The sequence below is a fragment of the Miniopterus schreibersii genome (genome assembly GCF_964146895.1).
Source record: "Miniopterus schreibersii genome assembly, chromosome: 4".
In the NCBI taxonomy this organism is placed as follows: Eukaryota; Metazoa; Chordata; class Mammalia; order Chiroptera; family Miniopteridae; genus Miniopterus; species Miniopterus schreibersii.
This window is the reverse complement of record NC_138105.1, coordinates 80,638,067-80,653,379: the sequence shown is the minus strand read 5'-3', so window position 1 is coordinate 80,653,379 and position 15,313 is coordinate 80,638,067. Positions and strand designations below refer to the sequence as shown.

General features: G+C 45.5%; 1 protein-coding gene across 8 annotated transcripts in view; it reads right to left on the bottom strand.

The window, feature by feature from the left end:
* Positions 1-3,584: 3,584 nt before the first annotated feature.
* SNAP47 (synaptosome associated protein 47) overlaps positions 3,585-15,313 on the bottom strand; it is a 47,596-nt gene continuing 35,867 nt past the window's right edge. For 6 of the 8 annotated variants that reach the window (XM_081135022.1, XM_081135023.1, XM_081135025.1 and 3 more), the window contains one exon: positions 3,585-6,557. In XM_081135022.1, coding sequence (XP_080991148.1) covers positions 6,411-6,557 — 147 coding nt within the window. In that variant the 3' untranslated portion in view covers positions 3,585-6,410. The remainder of the gene's footprint in view (positions 6,558-15,313) is intronic. The other 2 variants (XR_013998664.1, XM_081135024.1) reach the window with 2 other exon arrangements.

The window sequence follows — 15,313 nt, the reverse complement described above, 5'->3', positions numbered from 1 at the left end:
TCTGTGGCTTGTCTTCTCATTCTCTTGACAGTCTTTAACAGAGCAGAAATTTTTAATTTTAATTTAGTCCAGTTTGTACCTTTAGTGTTCTATCTAAAAAGTCATCACCATACCAAAGGTCATCTAGGATTTCTCCTAGGTTATCTTCTGAGAGTTTTATAGTTTTGTGTTTTAAATGTAGCCTATAATCCGTTTTGAGTTAATTTTTGTGAATGGTATAAGGGCTGTATCTAGATTAAAAAAATTTATTTATTTTTTTGCATGTGGATGTCCAGTTTGTTTCAGCACCATTTGCTGAAAAGACTATCTCCACTCCATTGTATTGCCTTTGCTACTTTGTCAAAGATCAGTTGACTATATTTACGTGGGTCTATTTCTGGGCTTTTTATTTTGTTCCATTGATCTATCTGTCTTCTTTCACTGACACCACACCATCTTGATTACTGTAGCTTTACAGTAGTCTTGAAGTGGGGTAGTGTTAGTGCTCTGCCTCTGTGCTTCTCGTTCAATATTGTGTTGCCTGTTCTGGTTCTTTTGCCTCTTTATATAAATTTTAGAATCAGTTTGTTGGTATCCACGGGGAAACTTGCTGCGATTTTGATGGGGATCGCACTCAATCTATAGATCAACTTGGGAACAACTGACATCTGACAACATAGAGTCTCCCTATCTCCATAAATATAGAATTTCTATTTATTTAGTCCCTCTTTGATTTTTTTCATCATAGTTTTGTATTTTCCTTGTATAGCTCTTATACATATTTTGTTAGATTTCTACCTAAATATTTCATTTTGGGGTTCCTAATGTAAATGATGTTGTGTTTTTAATTCCCAATTCCACATTTTCATTGATGGTACAGGAAGGCTATTGACTTTGTATATTAACAGTGCACCCTGCAAACTTGCTGCGATCACTTGTTGGTTCCAACAGTTTTTCCCCCCCAGATTTTATACATAGACAATCATATCACCTGCAAGCAAAGACAGTTTTATTGTTTCCTTCCCAATCTGTACTTTTTATTTCCTTTCCTTGTCTTATTGCATTAGAGAGGACTTTCAGTGCAATGTTAAAAGGGATGGTGAAAAGGAACATCCTTGCCTTGTTCCTGATCTGGGGAAGCTTCCAGTTTCTCATCATTAAGTATGATGCTAGATGTAGATTTTTTGTAGATGTTCTTTATGGAGTTGAGGAAGTTCTCTCTGTTCCTAGTTTGCTGGCAGTTTTCATCATGCATAGGTGTTGGATTTTGTCAAATGCTTTTTCTACATACATTGATGTCGTCATGTGACTTTTCTTCTTTAGTTTGTTGATGTGATGGGTTATATTGATTCATTTTTGAATGCTGAACTAGCCTTGCAAACCTGGGATAAATCCCACTTGGGCATTGCATATAATTATTTTATGCATTGTTGATCTGCTAATATTTTGTTGAGGATTTTTGCATCCATGGTCTGTAGTTTCCTTTTCTTGTAATGTCTTTTGTCTGGTTTTGTATTAGAGAAATGCTGGCCTCATAGAATGAGTTCAGAAGTAAACAGCTCCCTTGTGGGGATGCTCTGAACACTGGAGCAGACATGAACGTATGATTTTCAGATGAAGCACTTACTGGGTATTGGGAATGGTCCCCGCCCTTGCCCTCTGACCTGCTTCCATCATCCTCTTTTCTAATCTTCACTCTCCAGAGGAATGTCTCAATGCTGTTGTCCCACATTCAGAACCAAACCACCCTTTGGAGCATCACTTCCATTGGAAAATGCAGTCCAAGGCCCAAGCTGCTGCATCCCAGGGACCTCAGGCTGTGCTTTCTCTGCTTGTCCTCACCTCCACTGTGGAGGAGCCCAGTCGATGGCTACTCACCCTTTTCCAGGGCATCTGCCCCAGAGCCTCTGGACAAGGGCTGGCCTCATTAACCTCCCAGCACCAGCTGCATGTGCCAGGTGTGGAAACAGAGGGAGCGCTGAGGCGGTGGGGCAGTTTCAGTGTGCAAAAGAGGAGACCCCAAGGGCAGCAGCCTCAAGCTATCTGTGCACACCCTGAAACATCCAGCAGGCCCACAACCTCCTTCACGTCACATGCAAGCACACAATGGACATGAACCCTGTACTCATGTAGGAAACATGACCCTGCCTAACCCTCTGTCCTGCTTGAGCGGAAGGGATACTCCCGTCCCCAGTATGAGAGGAAGGGGCAGAGGTGGGGATAAGAGATGGTGAATAAAATGCAAAGAGCCCTGAGGAGCAGGTGCTGCTTCAGACCCGATGGGAGAACATGCTGGAGGGTCTTGTGGCGCTGGTACCCCAGGGCAGCAGCCACGTGTGATGGGATGGCAGCCACAGCTTCAGGATGTGTGTCCACATCTGCAGGAGCCCTGGATATGCAGTCAGGGCCTCAGAGCACAGCCCTGACCCAGTCCTTCTCCCAGGTCCCTGCCCTCTAGCCTATGTCTCCCTGCCCAGGCTCAATGGCCTTCACTCTGGACAATACAGATGGCCCCTGTGTGGCTCTCCCAGCGGCGAGTAGCTCCTGGTGTCTGCGAGTGGATGCCCTCCCTTCTCCACCTCCCAGGCCTACTTCTCGCTAAGGAAGCTGAGGGAAGGATGAGACCAAATGGCCCTCTGGGAAGCAGGACCACCCTTGCCTTCAGAAGAGCTGGAGGACCAGCCCTGTGGCTTTTCACTTTCAAAATGAATCAGGGAAAATTGCCTCCTCGACAAGCCCACTGCTATTCCAAGTTTCCAGAAGGGTGCCAAAAGCTGGAAATATCATGTGGACGTGGAGATCAGTTGCAAATGTGAAAACTAACTACAATTTGGGTGTCTTTCAACTTTTACTAAAACCCACAGCTAATAATTAAACTGGCAGCAGTGACATGGGCAGGGGCTCCTCCCAGGTGAGGCTGGTGGGGCCTCAGAGGGGCCTCCTTGCAATGGGGTCTTACTCCAGGGCTAATGCCTCAACCAGTACAGCTGCCTCCAAGAGGGCATTTCATCCAACCCCAAACCAAACCAAATCCCCACCCCGACTGCATACAGTTGAGTTTTTTGTGGTGTTTGAAAATATCTCAAGGACTGATGGATTTTTGTTTTTTCTGCTCTCCTAAAATTTCTGTGTGTGCTGATTCGGTGCATCCAGGGAAAATCACTTGTGAAAACCAGCATGGGTCGTTCCCCATTTTGTTCCCCTCCCCACTGTGCCCCTCTTCCAAGCTCTGCCTTGAAAAGGAATAGGACCAAATGTCTGTGAAGCTCTGGACAGCTGAGCACAGGAAACGAGGTGGTGAAGGTCTCCCAGCCACAACCCTGGCCTGGCTGTGGCATTGGCAGGAGTGTCATGCTGAGGGTTCAGGCCACTCTTGAGTTTGAGGCCAAGAAGGGCAGTGAGTCACCTTCCAGGACAGACAACACTGAACTGAGGTTGTAGCTAGTGATCGGTCACACCCACTGGGCAGGTAAGCAGGCACGGCAGCCACAAGAAAGCCCTGTCACCTGCTCTTCTATGGCCTGCATGCTAAGGACCTATTTGAATTTTCACTGGGTGAGAGAAGAAAATCAAAACAGGAATAACATTTTGTGACACATGGAATTCTGATTTCACAGGTAGTTTTATTGGAACACAGCACACCCATTGCTCACAAGTCCAGGCTGCCTTCATGCAAACAGCAGACCTGAGATGTTGTGACAGACACCATATGGCTCGAGAGATGAAGTAATTACTACCTGTACTTTTATAGAAAGTCTGCTGACCCCTGCCCTAAGCAAACAAAAGAATCAGCCCTTTTTGGTGAAATGTCAGAGCTGTTTCATTTAGGTTCAATGTGGATTTCACAGCTGCATTCGATGAGGGACTTGCACTGTGTCCACCTTCATATAGAGCAGGGGTGGGGAACACTGGGCTCATGGGCCAAAATCATTTGGTCTGGCCCTGCCACGGCAACCACAGGCAGGACTCGAAACTCAATAAATCTAGCTTTTTTCATAGCTAATTTTTAAGTTGATAATTTTGTATGGTCCGTGAATGATGTTATAAATATCCAAATGGCAACTGACAGAAAAAAGATCCCCCACCCCTGATACAGAGAGTAACTCAACTCACAACATTCAGTTTTAGGAACTGCAAACACTTTACAGGGTGACGACAAACTGACAATACATTCACATGACTGGCAGGATAAAGGGCCGACAGATTTTGGTGCAGGAATAATGAATGTGGAGAGCCCAACCCCACACGCAGGCCCAACATCAGTGTCAGAGGATAAGCTCCAACTCAGGAAAGGGAGAGCAAGACAAGAGACACCATGCCCTTATTCAAAGAGCCACTCACGACATGACAATGAGCTCATGTCAGCCCTCATGCCAGTCTCCAGAGGGTCTAATGACCGGGTGTGATCTGCTTGGTGGAGCCATCAGGGCACATGCTATCTGGATGCACGAGATCACCCTGCCTGCACAACTCCTTTCTCTGGTCCAGCATCTGAGCATCATAAGGCCCACTCTCCTCGTGTCTTTCCCCAGGGTGAAAATGTAAGGCAAAGACAGCGGACCAGGTAAGGTGGGAACCATGAGAGATGAAGACAGAGAACTGGCAGTGGGAGCAGTGGAGGGTAAAATTAGATCACTTTGGGTGTGTTAGTCTAAGGAACTAGAGTTTATGCTCCTACGTGGTGGGGTCAAGAAAGATAAAGAGTTTGTGTATCTGATGTGGAGGGGCCAGGAAAAAGTGGAGTTAGTGCCCCTGGGGTGGGAAGCAGTGGGAGGCAAAGGTGAGCACCTGGATGGGGAGCAGTGGGAGGCAAAGGTGAGCACCTGGGTGGGGAGCAGGGGCTGAGGGAGTTAGTTCTTGGTGTCAGGGTTTTTGCAACTTTTGCCTCAGCTTGGTGATTGTTAGATGGGTTAAACAGGCTGGTTTCTGTGTTTTGGGCTTGAGTCATCAACTCAGACTGGCAGATGAATTTTCTGCTAATGAAAGCTTCTAAGGTGCCTCAGGAGGGAGAGCAGCCCTGTGATACCGTGACCTTGGACTTCTGGCCTCCAGACCTGGAGAGCACTCCTGCTATATCGTCTACTCTATGTGGCACTTCATTAGGTTAGCCCAGAAATCTAGTGCTGCACAGTGCAGTCACCCTGAACTCACCCAGACTCAGCACATGGCCTTGCGGGCGCCATCTCAGGAAATGCAGACACTCTTCAAGGTCTAAGGAGCCTCTCCATGTACAGCCCACCAGAATGCTATTTCAAACTGGTCTGGGAAATGCACACTTCACTTTCCCCTCATTGCCCCAAAGGGCCCTCTCATGGACTCCAAACCAAGCAAAAAGCAGCATCAATATGTATCTTCAAAAAATATTTTAACACTAGCATTTCTCTCGTTTCTGCATAAAAATGGGCAGTAAAAGCAAAAATCAACACCTTTTATTTTTTAATATGTTTTTATTGATTTCAGAGAGAGGAAAGAGAAAGAGACAGAAACATCAATGATAAAAACCATTGATGGGCTGCCTCCTGCATGCCCTCTACTGGGGATTGAGCCCACAACCCAGGCATGTGCCCTGACTGGGAATCAAACTATGACCTCCAGGTTCATGGGTCAACATTCAAGCACTGAGCAAAACCGTCTGGGCAAAATATCAACACCTTTAAAACAGATGCAGTACGTACTATTTTCACATTTGGGTAAAAACTAGGCAGCGAAATAGTATTTCAGGTGTTTATATGATGACCTCAAGGTATGCCAGACTCTTAGCTTCAATTAGAAAATTATAATACAACCAAAAATAAACCAGCCTGTTCACCAGAGAGATGGAACAAGTAAGGCTGTGGGTTGCTTAGCGGCCCAAGGAGGGGAGCAGGTGCAGGCGCAGTACTTAGACCCACAGAGTTAGAAAAAAGCAGATTTCATTCGCAGAGGCTTAAACCCTCCTTTTACACCCAACAAGGGAGGAGAAAGAATGGCAATGCAGCTACTGGTGATGCTAGAGACCTGGGATAAAGCCACGCAAAGTGGTCCCTGGGTGCTGGGTTCAGCCCATCCTCTGAATGAAGAGCCACCATGCAGCTGTGCAGGGCTTGCGACGGCTCAGCCCCGTGTTTGAGTGCGTGGGTGCTCTCAATGCACCAGCAGCTCGAGAGAGCCTTGGCGGGATGCCATTCGCCGTGTCTGTAGGCAGAACTCCTTTCTTGCAGCTGCACCTTCAGCGCCCTGCAGAGGACCCTTAGGTGGCTGCCCGTGGCCTTCACAGTAGCCTTTGGTCCTGAGGCAGGTATGCCTCTGAGGCAGGGCTGGCAAGTTTCTCTCTGGTCCCAAGAATGACTTCCTGTGGTTTTCCTATGAAGGCAGCATGCAGGGGTTGAAGAGAACATACCGAGAGACATGATTCTTATCAAAAGCTCTCACCTCTACACTCCTCTGTCCTTTTAGGTCAGTTTTTTCACTCGTCGATTATGCTTGTCAATAGTTAAGGTTGTCCTGTCCACGGCAGTGGCAATGACATCCAAGACCTCATCCTGTCTTTCCAGCTCTGCCTCGGCATCCAGGGCAAGACCCTTCAGCTTCCCCAAGATCTGGCGAGAAGCACAAAGACAGGGGTGACTTTCCTTAAACTCTCAAAAATAGCCAATACTTCCATCATTTTTATAATGCTTAAGGAATTTTGTGAGTCAGTGGGGATAATGTGCCCCCTGTCCCTATGATGGAGCCCAGAGCCAGAGCTTGGGTTTGGGTCTCAGCTCAGCTCTGCCACTGACTAGAGAGCTGTTGGAAGATGATGCATTTGCCCCTGGCCTTGCTCCAGGCCACGGGCAACAGTCTGACCTCAAGTCTCTGGGGTGCTGCTATTCCAACCCATGGTATGCTGTGTCACCAATGCCTTACCACATCCATGAGGAATTCCAGCCACAGCAGTGGGCACAGGAGAACCAGAGATCTGGGGCCAACGACTAGGATCTGAGTTCCAGCTCTTGCCCAATCATTGCGTTCATTACCTATCTGCACCCAAGTACCCAACTGCACACTGAAGCTCAAAAAACAGTATTTAAAAAGTAAAATCCTTTTCTTGTCTGTATATTTGAAATATTTCACATACAAATACAAAAGGCAGAACAGAACATAGCACAAGTAACTCAACTCACACAGCCCTCCCCCCACTTCCCCATGCCCTGGGGCCTGAGAAACTGAGAAACAAGTGAACTAACCAGGGAGTTTGGGCCTGGGGGCTCCAGGAGATAGAGAAGGGACCAGGGTGAAGACAGGGATAGTACAGAAATGCCACAAACCACAGTGATGACACAGGGAAGGCTGGTGGGCGCCCACAGGGTGGAAGTTGCTACAGGTCGGCAGAGTGGGAGAAGTGGATCAGGCTGGACTGAAGGCCCTCCCCCACTTGTGACTCATGTCATCCTTCATACAGTTTCATAAACCAGTAAGAGTGGCCGTTTTATGACAAGTCTACTGAGACAAACTGCACTATGAAATGTACTTTAACTACATTCTTACAGAGCCTGGTTGAAAAATTTAATATTCTCAAGCTGACAAAAGGAATGGTTTTAAGAGAAATTCTAATGACCAACTATTTGCTATAAATGTTAATGCCTCTTTTGGGGAAACTTTTGATCACTGGTTAGATCAAGAAGGAGGAACACAGAATATCAACATGAAGGGCGGTAAAGCCTTGTTTGTTCCATGGGGTCAACCACCTTGTCACATAGGGATAGATGTCAGCATTGAACAGCCTAGAAGACCACCCCAGAAGACTTCAAGTCCAATATGTTGATACAAATAGTGCCCCACAATGATACCAGTCCCAGGTCCCACCAGATGGTCTGGGACAATACTACCCCTGGGAGAGCAGAATGAACGGCACCATGTAGTGTCAGGAGGCGGGGATGGTACCTGTGCCATCACATGGCAGCTCTGCACTTAGAATGACAAGAAGCCTGGTGCTGGCTCAGTGGTTGAGCATCAATCCATGGACCAGGAGATCATGGTTTGATTTCTGGGTTGCCCTGGTTCGATCCCCAGTGGAGGGCATGGGGGGGGGGGGCAGCTGATCGATGATTCTCTCTCATCACTGATGTTTCTATCTCTCTCTCACTCTCCCTTCCTCTCTCTGAAAAATCAATAAAAACATATTAAAAAAAAAACACCACAAGAAATGCCCAACCACTATGGTCACCACCCACTGCCTGGGGGGGCTGCGTCGTCTGATTAACAAGAAACAAAATCAAGGCAGGATGATGGCCAGGAGGATAAGATCAGCTCTTTCCCCAGGAATGATGAGGCTCCAATGAGGTTAAAATGTGAAAACTGTGACATGTATGTGTGGTAATTCAGCCAAGTCTCAGCATGCCTGGACTACAGGAGCCCAGTGCCGCCTCCATCTATGGAAGGGACAGGGATGAGCAGAGCTGAGGTCATCCACATGCAGTCACGTGCAGGTTGGTGGCAGAGGCAGGACTACCACACATCTCTCTCCAAATACACCATCACTGGATCTTCATCATGAGACACGAGCAAATCATAACCCAGGTCATCAGGCTCAGGCACCACCTTTCTGCACCCTCTGGGAGGTGGTGGAAACTCCATCAGTTGAATCACTTGAAAAACTGGATGGTGCTCTGGAAAGTACACCAAAGGGTCAGCCTGCTCTGGAGGGGCTGGGCTGGATGACCTAATACAGGAGGTCTTTTCCATCTCTCATTTGAATGATCTCACAGGGCTGAGGCCCAAACAGTGTACTAAAAAAATCAGCGCTCACCACCATGTCACACAGGTCCTTCCATGCCACTTTCTCTGGTCAACTATTCCCTCCTAATTTACCTCCATATTTAGTGTGATAATAAGGCTGCTCTACCAGAAATTTGCACAAAATGTCCCCTGGAGGACTAGCCTCTGCCACACATGTGCACCTGATCTGGCACCCCCGAAGTCTGTCTCTATGTTGAGTGATCAGGCTGCACAGTCCCCTGCAGCTCTCTCTGCACCCCCTATGTCGTTGTCAAAGTGTGGTCAAGTTCATTTCCAGTTAAACTGTTCTTCAGGCCCCAGACTGTAAAGTTACCCTTGTGCTGTGCTGAGGGGGGAGACGGCTCTGTGCAGGAAGCCACTGTTCCCTTCAGTGCAGATGAGAATACAGAACTTGAAGAGTCCACCGAAATCCATATCCAGACCAGGGCCTGTCACACAAGCACTGTCAGTGATTGCGGTGTCACCTTCCCTCTACTTCCTCTCACCCCAACATCCACTCTCGCAGAAAAATAAAGTTGTCCTTGGAGAGTACATAGAATTGCTTCCTGTTTCTCATCCCCTAGTCATCCTAAATGACGCCGAGTTATGAGGTCCCTGAGATATGCCCTAACCGTCCTTTCTCTGTTAATCCTCAAAGTCACTCCGCTTCACAAACTAGGCTGAGGGTGCCGGGTGACTTGTCTGTTTCCTAAGCTCTCGGGGTGCATCTTCCAGTGTGGCCCTGACATGACTGTTGCACAGATAACAGATGCCACGGTGCAATAACTCAGAGGTAACATCACCAGGACACTGAGAGAAATCAAAAATATCCTGTAAGAAAATGGCAAAAGGGCTACCACCAGGATCGGCAAGCCATTGACACACCAAGGGAGGACTGTCAGCTTGTAGAGCCCTCAGCAACTGTGGCAAGATGTCCAGTGTAAGGAGAGCCACACCTGTAATTTTAAATTTTCTAATATAGTCAAACCTTGGTTCTTGAACATCTCTCATCTTAAACAATTCAGTTCTCAACCAAGTTGTTCAAGGAAAATAATATCTTGGTTGTCAAACAAAACTTCAGTTCTCAACCTGACAACCCTTTCATGCTATATCATCAGTCACACATCTCTCAGGTGACAAAGGAAAATGTGTGAGTATGAGTCAGTTTACCACTAAACCTTGCATTGTTAACATCTCAGGAAATTGTGCTGTGAATATTTTCTAATGGGAAAAAATGATTCAGTTTTTAGTTTTCGAAGAGATAGCGTCTTGAAGAGCCTTCTGGACCAAATTAAGTTCGAGAACCAAGGTTCCACTATACTCACATTTTAAAAAGTAAAAAATAAGTGTAATTAATTTTAATAATATATTTTATTTAACCCAAACAACTCCAAATAGTGTCATTTCAACATGAAATCAATACAATTATTGAGATATGTTATATTCTTTTTTATATGAAGTCCTAGTAAGCTGGTGTGAATGTTTATATATATACATATATGTGTATGTGTGTGTGTGTATATATATATATATATGTATATAGTATATAGCACATCTCAACTTGGACTGGCAATTTTTCAAGTGCTCAGTAGCCACACGTGGCTAGTGGCTACTGTGCCACATAGCATAGGTCCACACTACCATACAACAGCCCCTGTGTGTCCTACATATCCCTCGGCTGGCCACCTTCTTCAGGAGGATGAATCGACTGCCTTTCCCAGTTCACATTTAGACAGTGGCAAAAGCAAGAATACCTACATCCTCAAGTCTGTGTTTAATCAGCACAGTAATAATAGGCACATACCACTTATTTTGTGAGCAAAAACAGCTGACATGCCTACAGAAGTCAAGCATTTTACTGAGTCTGTAGTACAAACAAGGGCTGGCTCCTGCTGAATTTTTTTATTTGGAAAAAGTCTCCAAGAGGATGGCCTTAACTATAGCACTCATTTTATGCAGCCTGTTGAGACCCTTAGATGCTCTGCCAAAAATGTACTTGAAATTAATTCTTCAAAAATACAAGAGAGCTTTACAGCTACTAAGTGTACAAAGACAATTCCTGAGTAAACCTCCAAACTACTGGTACCTCAGAATACTGGTACTGCGTCTTTTTCCTTTAAGACAGGGATTGAAGTAATTAAATGGCATTGAGTGCATTCCATATAACATGGGATGGAAAGAATGGAGACTAGGAAGACTGGCCAAACCTTAAACACAGTTGTTACTTCTGTGGCCCAGGATGACAAGCTGTCTAGTCATCGACATAGGACGCTGCCAGCCTCTGAAATATCAGCTGGCCTCTCAGATGGGCCTTCACTGGGCTCTGAGTCAATAACCAGGCTCAAAGTGGGCTCTTCTCTGCGTTCATATGACACTGATAGATAAACCCACGAGCCTTCTTTCCAGCCATAATCATACCTACGTAGAACTACCTGATTTAAAAAGCATTGAGTTTTACAAGAAAATAACTTTATAAACTCCAAAGAAATATACAGTGCACTTAGCACAGGCAAGACACAAAAGCACCTGTGCCAGTGCTGCCCAGCATAGGGTCATGAAGAAACAGGAGCACTTAGTGCTCCTTAGCTAGAGGGTCGCAGGTGCCCCACAAAGCCAGTGCAGGAGGCTGGGTCCCAAAGGCAGATGCACAGGGCCAGCTCACCAGTGTCAGTGACTGGGGATGGGGCAGCCGAGAAGACTCAGGCAGGAAGTGGGAGACACCATGTGACCCCCAGGACAGAGCAGACATTACTGTCCTCTCTGGAAGGGGAAGAACCTCTACTTGGGTCACATACTATGGTGCCTCCATCCCCCAACACCACAGATCTCAGGACTGCAGCACAGGCACTGTCTGGGTCAAATGAGAGGGGATACAGAGATATTTTAGCCTTCCAACCACTTTCATTTTGTTTATAAAAACATAAAATAAGCTATGGAAAAATAGCTCATCCAGTAGAGTAGGTCCACTTACCAAAATAGACGTGTTGAAATGTTTGCACAAAATTCTAGTTGTTATCTCAACTTATAGTTAGGAAAAAAAGTTTTGCTCTACCTCATGATAAAAACTTCAGGATCCAGAGTATTACCATATTAATGTTAAGCACTTAAAGTGAGTTCAGTATTAGCTAGATTGTCTGCCCTCATCTTGTTATTAAGCTGACTCATTGCAAAACTGTGAATTTTCTTGCAGTGAGAAATTAGCAACCATTTAAGAACAGAGCTGGGATAAATCAAGTTGTCTGCAACTCCAAATAGTTCTACCAGTTGGGGCCATTAATATGCTATAGAGAAGGGTAAGTGGGAAAAATTGGCTTCCAGCACAGGCAAAGCTCTAGAGGCTGTAAAGAACATTCTAGGCTACAATCTGTCACATTCAGACTCACAGACCACCCCTGTGTCCCAGCAGATCCCTCTGCTGCATTCCTGAGGCCCAGACACAGGGTTCTCTTCTAGGGCCCCTGCATGATTCATGCCCTCTCTCAGGGCAGAGGGCAGAAGAGCTGAGCACAAACCCGCCTGATGAATCAGGGCTGTCTCCACACAACCCTGAGGGAAAGGTCAGCCCTCAGTTACAAGTGGCCTTTCCAACTCTAGGTCCAGACAGGGAAAGCACAGGTGAGCACCTCCCATGACCAGAGGGGGTTCTGGGAGCCAACCTACCATCAGACCCCAAACAGAGCTACCATGACAAGAACCAGGTTTTTAAGAGAACAAAGAATGGCCACTAAGTAAGACACTCAATTAACTGAAGGTTCCTCTTACATGTGGAAGTAAATGCCTCAGTGGGGCAATTTTCAGAGTATGAAACATATGGAAAACGCATTAAGCTTGTGGCTTTTCAGAGCTGACAGGGTCACAGCCAATCAAAGCCCCACTGACATGTTTGTCTAGAGCTCACTAAACAATGTGCCAAAATTCCATCCCACATAGTGCAGGCCTCCTCACCTCATCCCTACACGAGCCTTGAGGAGGGACCCTGTCCTATAAAATGTGACAGGAACACTGAGGAAATATGAAGCTTGCTGAACGCCATATGACTCATGTGACAAAGGTACTCTCTGGACACCTGAAGCCAAGCCTCCAACAAATAGTCCCCAGACCCTGTGCTATAAATGAGATGGACAACATTCTCCCCAACACTGGCTCACATGTTCAGTCTAATTCTACTCTTAAAACCACACAAACCAACTTCCCAGAATGAACCAAAATCCACCTAATACCTGTGACTTCAAAAAGTTAATAAAATGATACCAATAATGGATAAGACACCCAGACAGAAGATTAGTAAGGAAACAGAGAGCCTGAACAACACTATATAACAACTGTACCTAACAGATGTATATAGAACACTCCACCCAAATCAGAACATGCACATTCCTCTCCTGGTCTCCAGGACAGACCACATGGTGGGCCACAAAACAAGCCTTAAACATAAAAAGACATAAGTAATAAAAAGTAAGTTCACTGGCCACGGTAGAATAAAACTAGAAATCTAGAAAACTAAAAAATTCACAAATTAACATATTCTTAACCAATGGTTCAAAAGCAGAAATTAGTAAAATTCTTTGAGACAAAAGAAAACAAAACACAACATACTAAAATACGAGCAAACCAAATCCAGGGATTTATCCCAGAATACAAAAGTAGTTCAGTGTAAAAAAATCAATTGATGCCAACACTCAGTGAAGCCACCTGGCTGGTGAACACACTGATGTGCTAAGAGGGTGGCGCACCAGTTGTACTGGGGAGGCACAAAGCTCCGAAAGTGGGCCCCTCTCAGACCTCACCCCAGGTGTCTCTTCATTTGGCTATCTCCAATCTGCATCCTTTGTAATCATAAATAGAGGGAGTTCCTGAGTTCTGTGAATAGCTCTCATGAACTATCAAACCTGACAGGGGTCATGGGAACCCCCCCAATTTGTAGCCCATTGGTCAGAAGTTTAGGTGGCCCGGGGAACCCAGTGCAGCTGGTGTCTCAAAGAGGGGCAGCCTTGTTGGGGACCAGGACCATTGTGGGGTCTGTTCTAACAATGGGTAGTTAGTGCCAGAATTGAACTGCTGTTCACCAGCTGGGCTTGGGGCCAGAATTATGTCAAAGGGCATTATCAAGAAAGTCAAAAGACAACCTACAGAATGAGACAAGTATCTGCAAATTATGAATTTGATAAGGGTTTAATATCTAGAATATATAAGAAACTCCTACAACTTAAACAAAGAGATAAACAACCAATTAATAAATGGGAAAAGAACTTGAATAGACGTTTCTCCAAAGAGGAAATACAAAGGGCAATAAACCCATGAAAAGATGGTAAACAATGCTAGTCACCAGAGATGTGCAAATCAAAACCATACTGAGATGGCCCTTCACATCCACCAGGATAGCTATAACAATTTTAAATTTTTCAAAAAGGAAAATAACTGTTGGTGAGGATGTGGAAAAATTTAAATCCTCATACACTGCTAGTGGGAATATAAAATGGTGCAACCACTATTAAAAACAGTTTGGCAGTTCATCAAAAAGTTAAACATAGAATTATCCCGAGACTGAGCAATTCTACTCCTAGGAATATGCCCCAAAGAACGGAAACTAGGACTTAAACAGACATTGTACATGGCAGCAAAGTCACAAAAGCCAGAAGGTGGAAGCAACCAAGTGTCTATCAACAGATAACGGGTAAACAAAATGTGGTCTATCCATACAGTAGAGTATTATTTATCCATAAAAAAGGACAGAAGTATTGATTCATGCCACAAAATGGATCAGCCTTGAAAACATCATGCTAAGTAAAAAAAGCCACTTAGAGGAGGTTCCTAGAATAGGCAGAGTCAGAGGAGACTAGAGGTTGCCCAGGGCTGGGGGTATGGGGATGGAGATGAAAGAGCTTTGGAAAACATAAATGGTGGTGATGGTTGTACAACATTTTGAATGTAATTAATGCCACTTAAAATGGTTAAAATGGCAAAATTTGCATTATGTATATATTTTACCACAATAAAAAACATGGTCAAAATATATATAAATAATGTATGTATATAACCTTCCACAGCCAGGCGCTCAATAACAAAATAATCAAATACTTGATTTTAAGACTTGAGGTTCATTTAAGTGCTGACTGAGAAGACAGGAAAATGTTCCAGGGAGAACAAGTCATCCTTTCAATTGAAATACCAGAGCATGTTTCCTGCCCCCACGTTCCACTCACTGCAGCCACACAGCTGCTCTAGACGAGGCTAAGATGCTGGTATGGTCTGGAATCCTAGAGTTCCTTATCTGGCAGCTCCCTTCCTGTCCCCAGTTCCTGGGGCGGCGGAAGGTACAGAATATACACCCAAGATTCATGTGCACTGGTATCTGGACCGTGTAGCCCAGGTTTAGCCATGGCTTCTATTTGAGAGAGGTCCAGCACACCTGCACAACCTTCTGTCAGCTGCAGGCGACACACAGCCACATGCCTGGACAGGCCCTACCACTCTGAACAACCACTAGCACAGACAGCATGGGCCTATGCTAGATAGGTGACCACATTAAATGTGAAAAGAACTCTGACGCCTGTTCCGGGGATTTTAGAGGAACCACAGCAGGCAGGGTGGGACG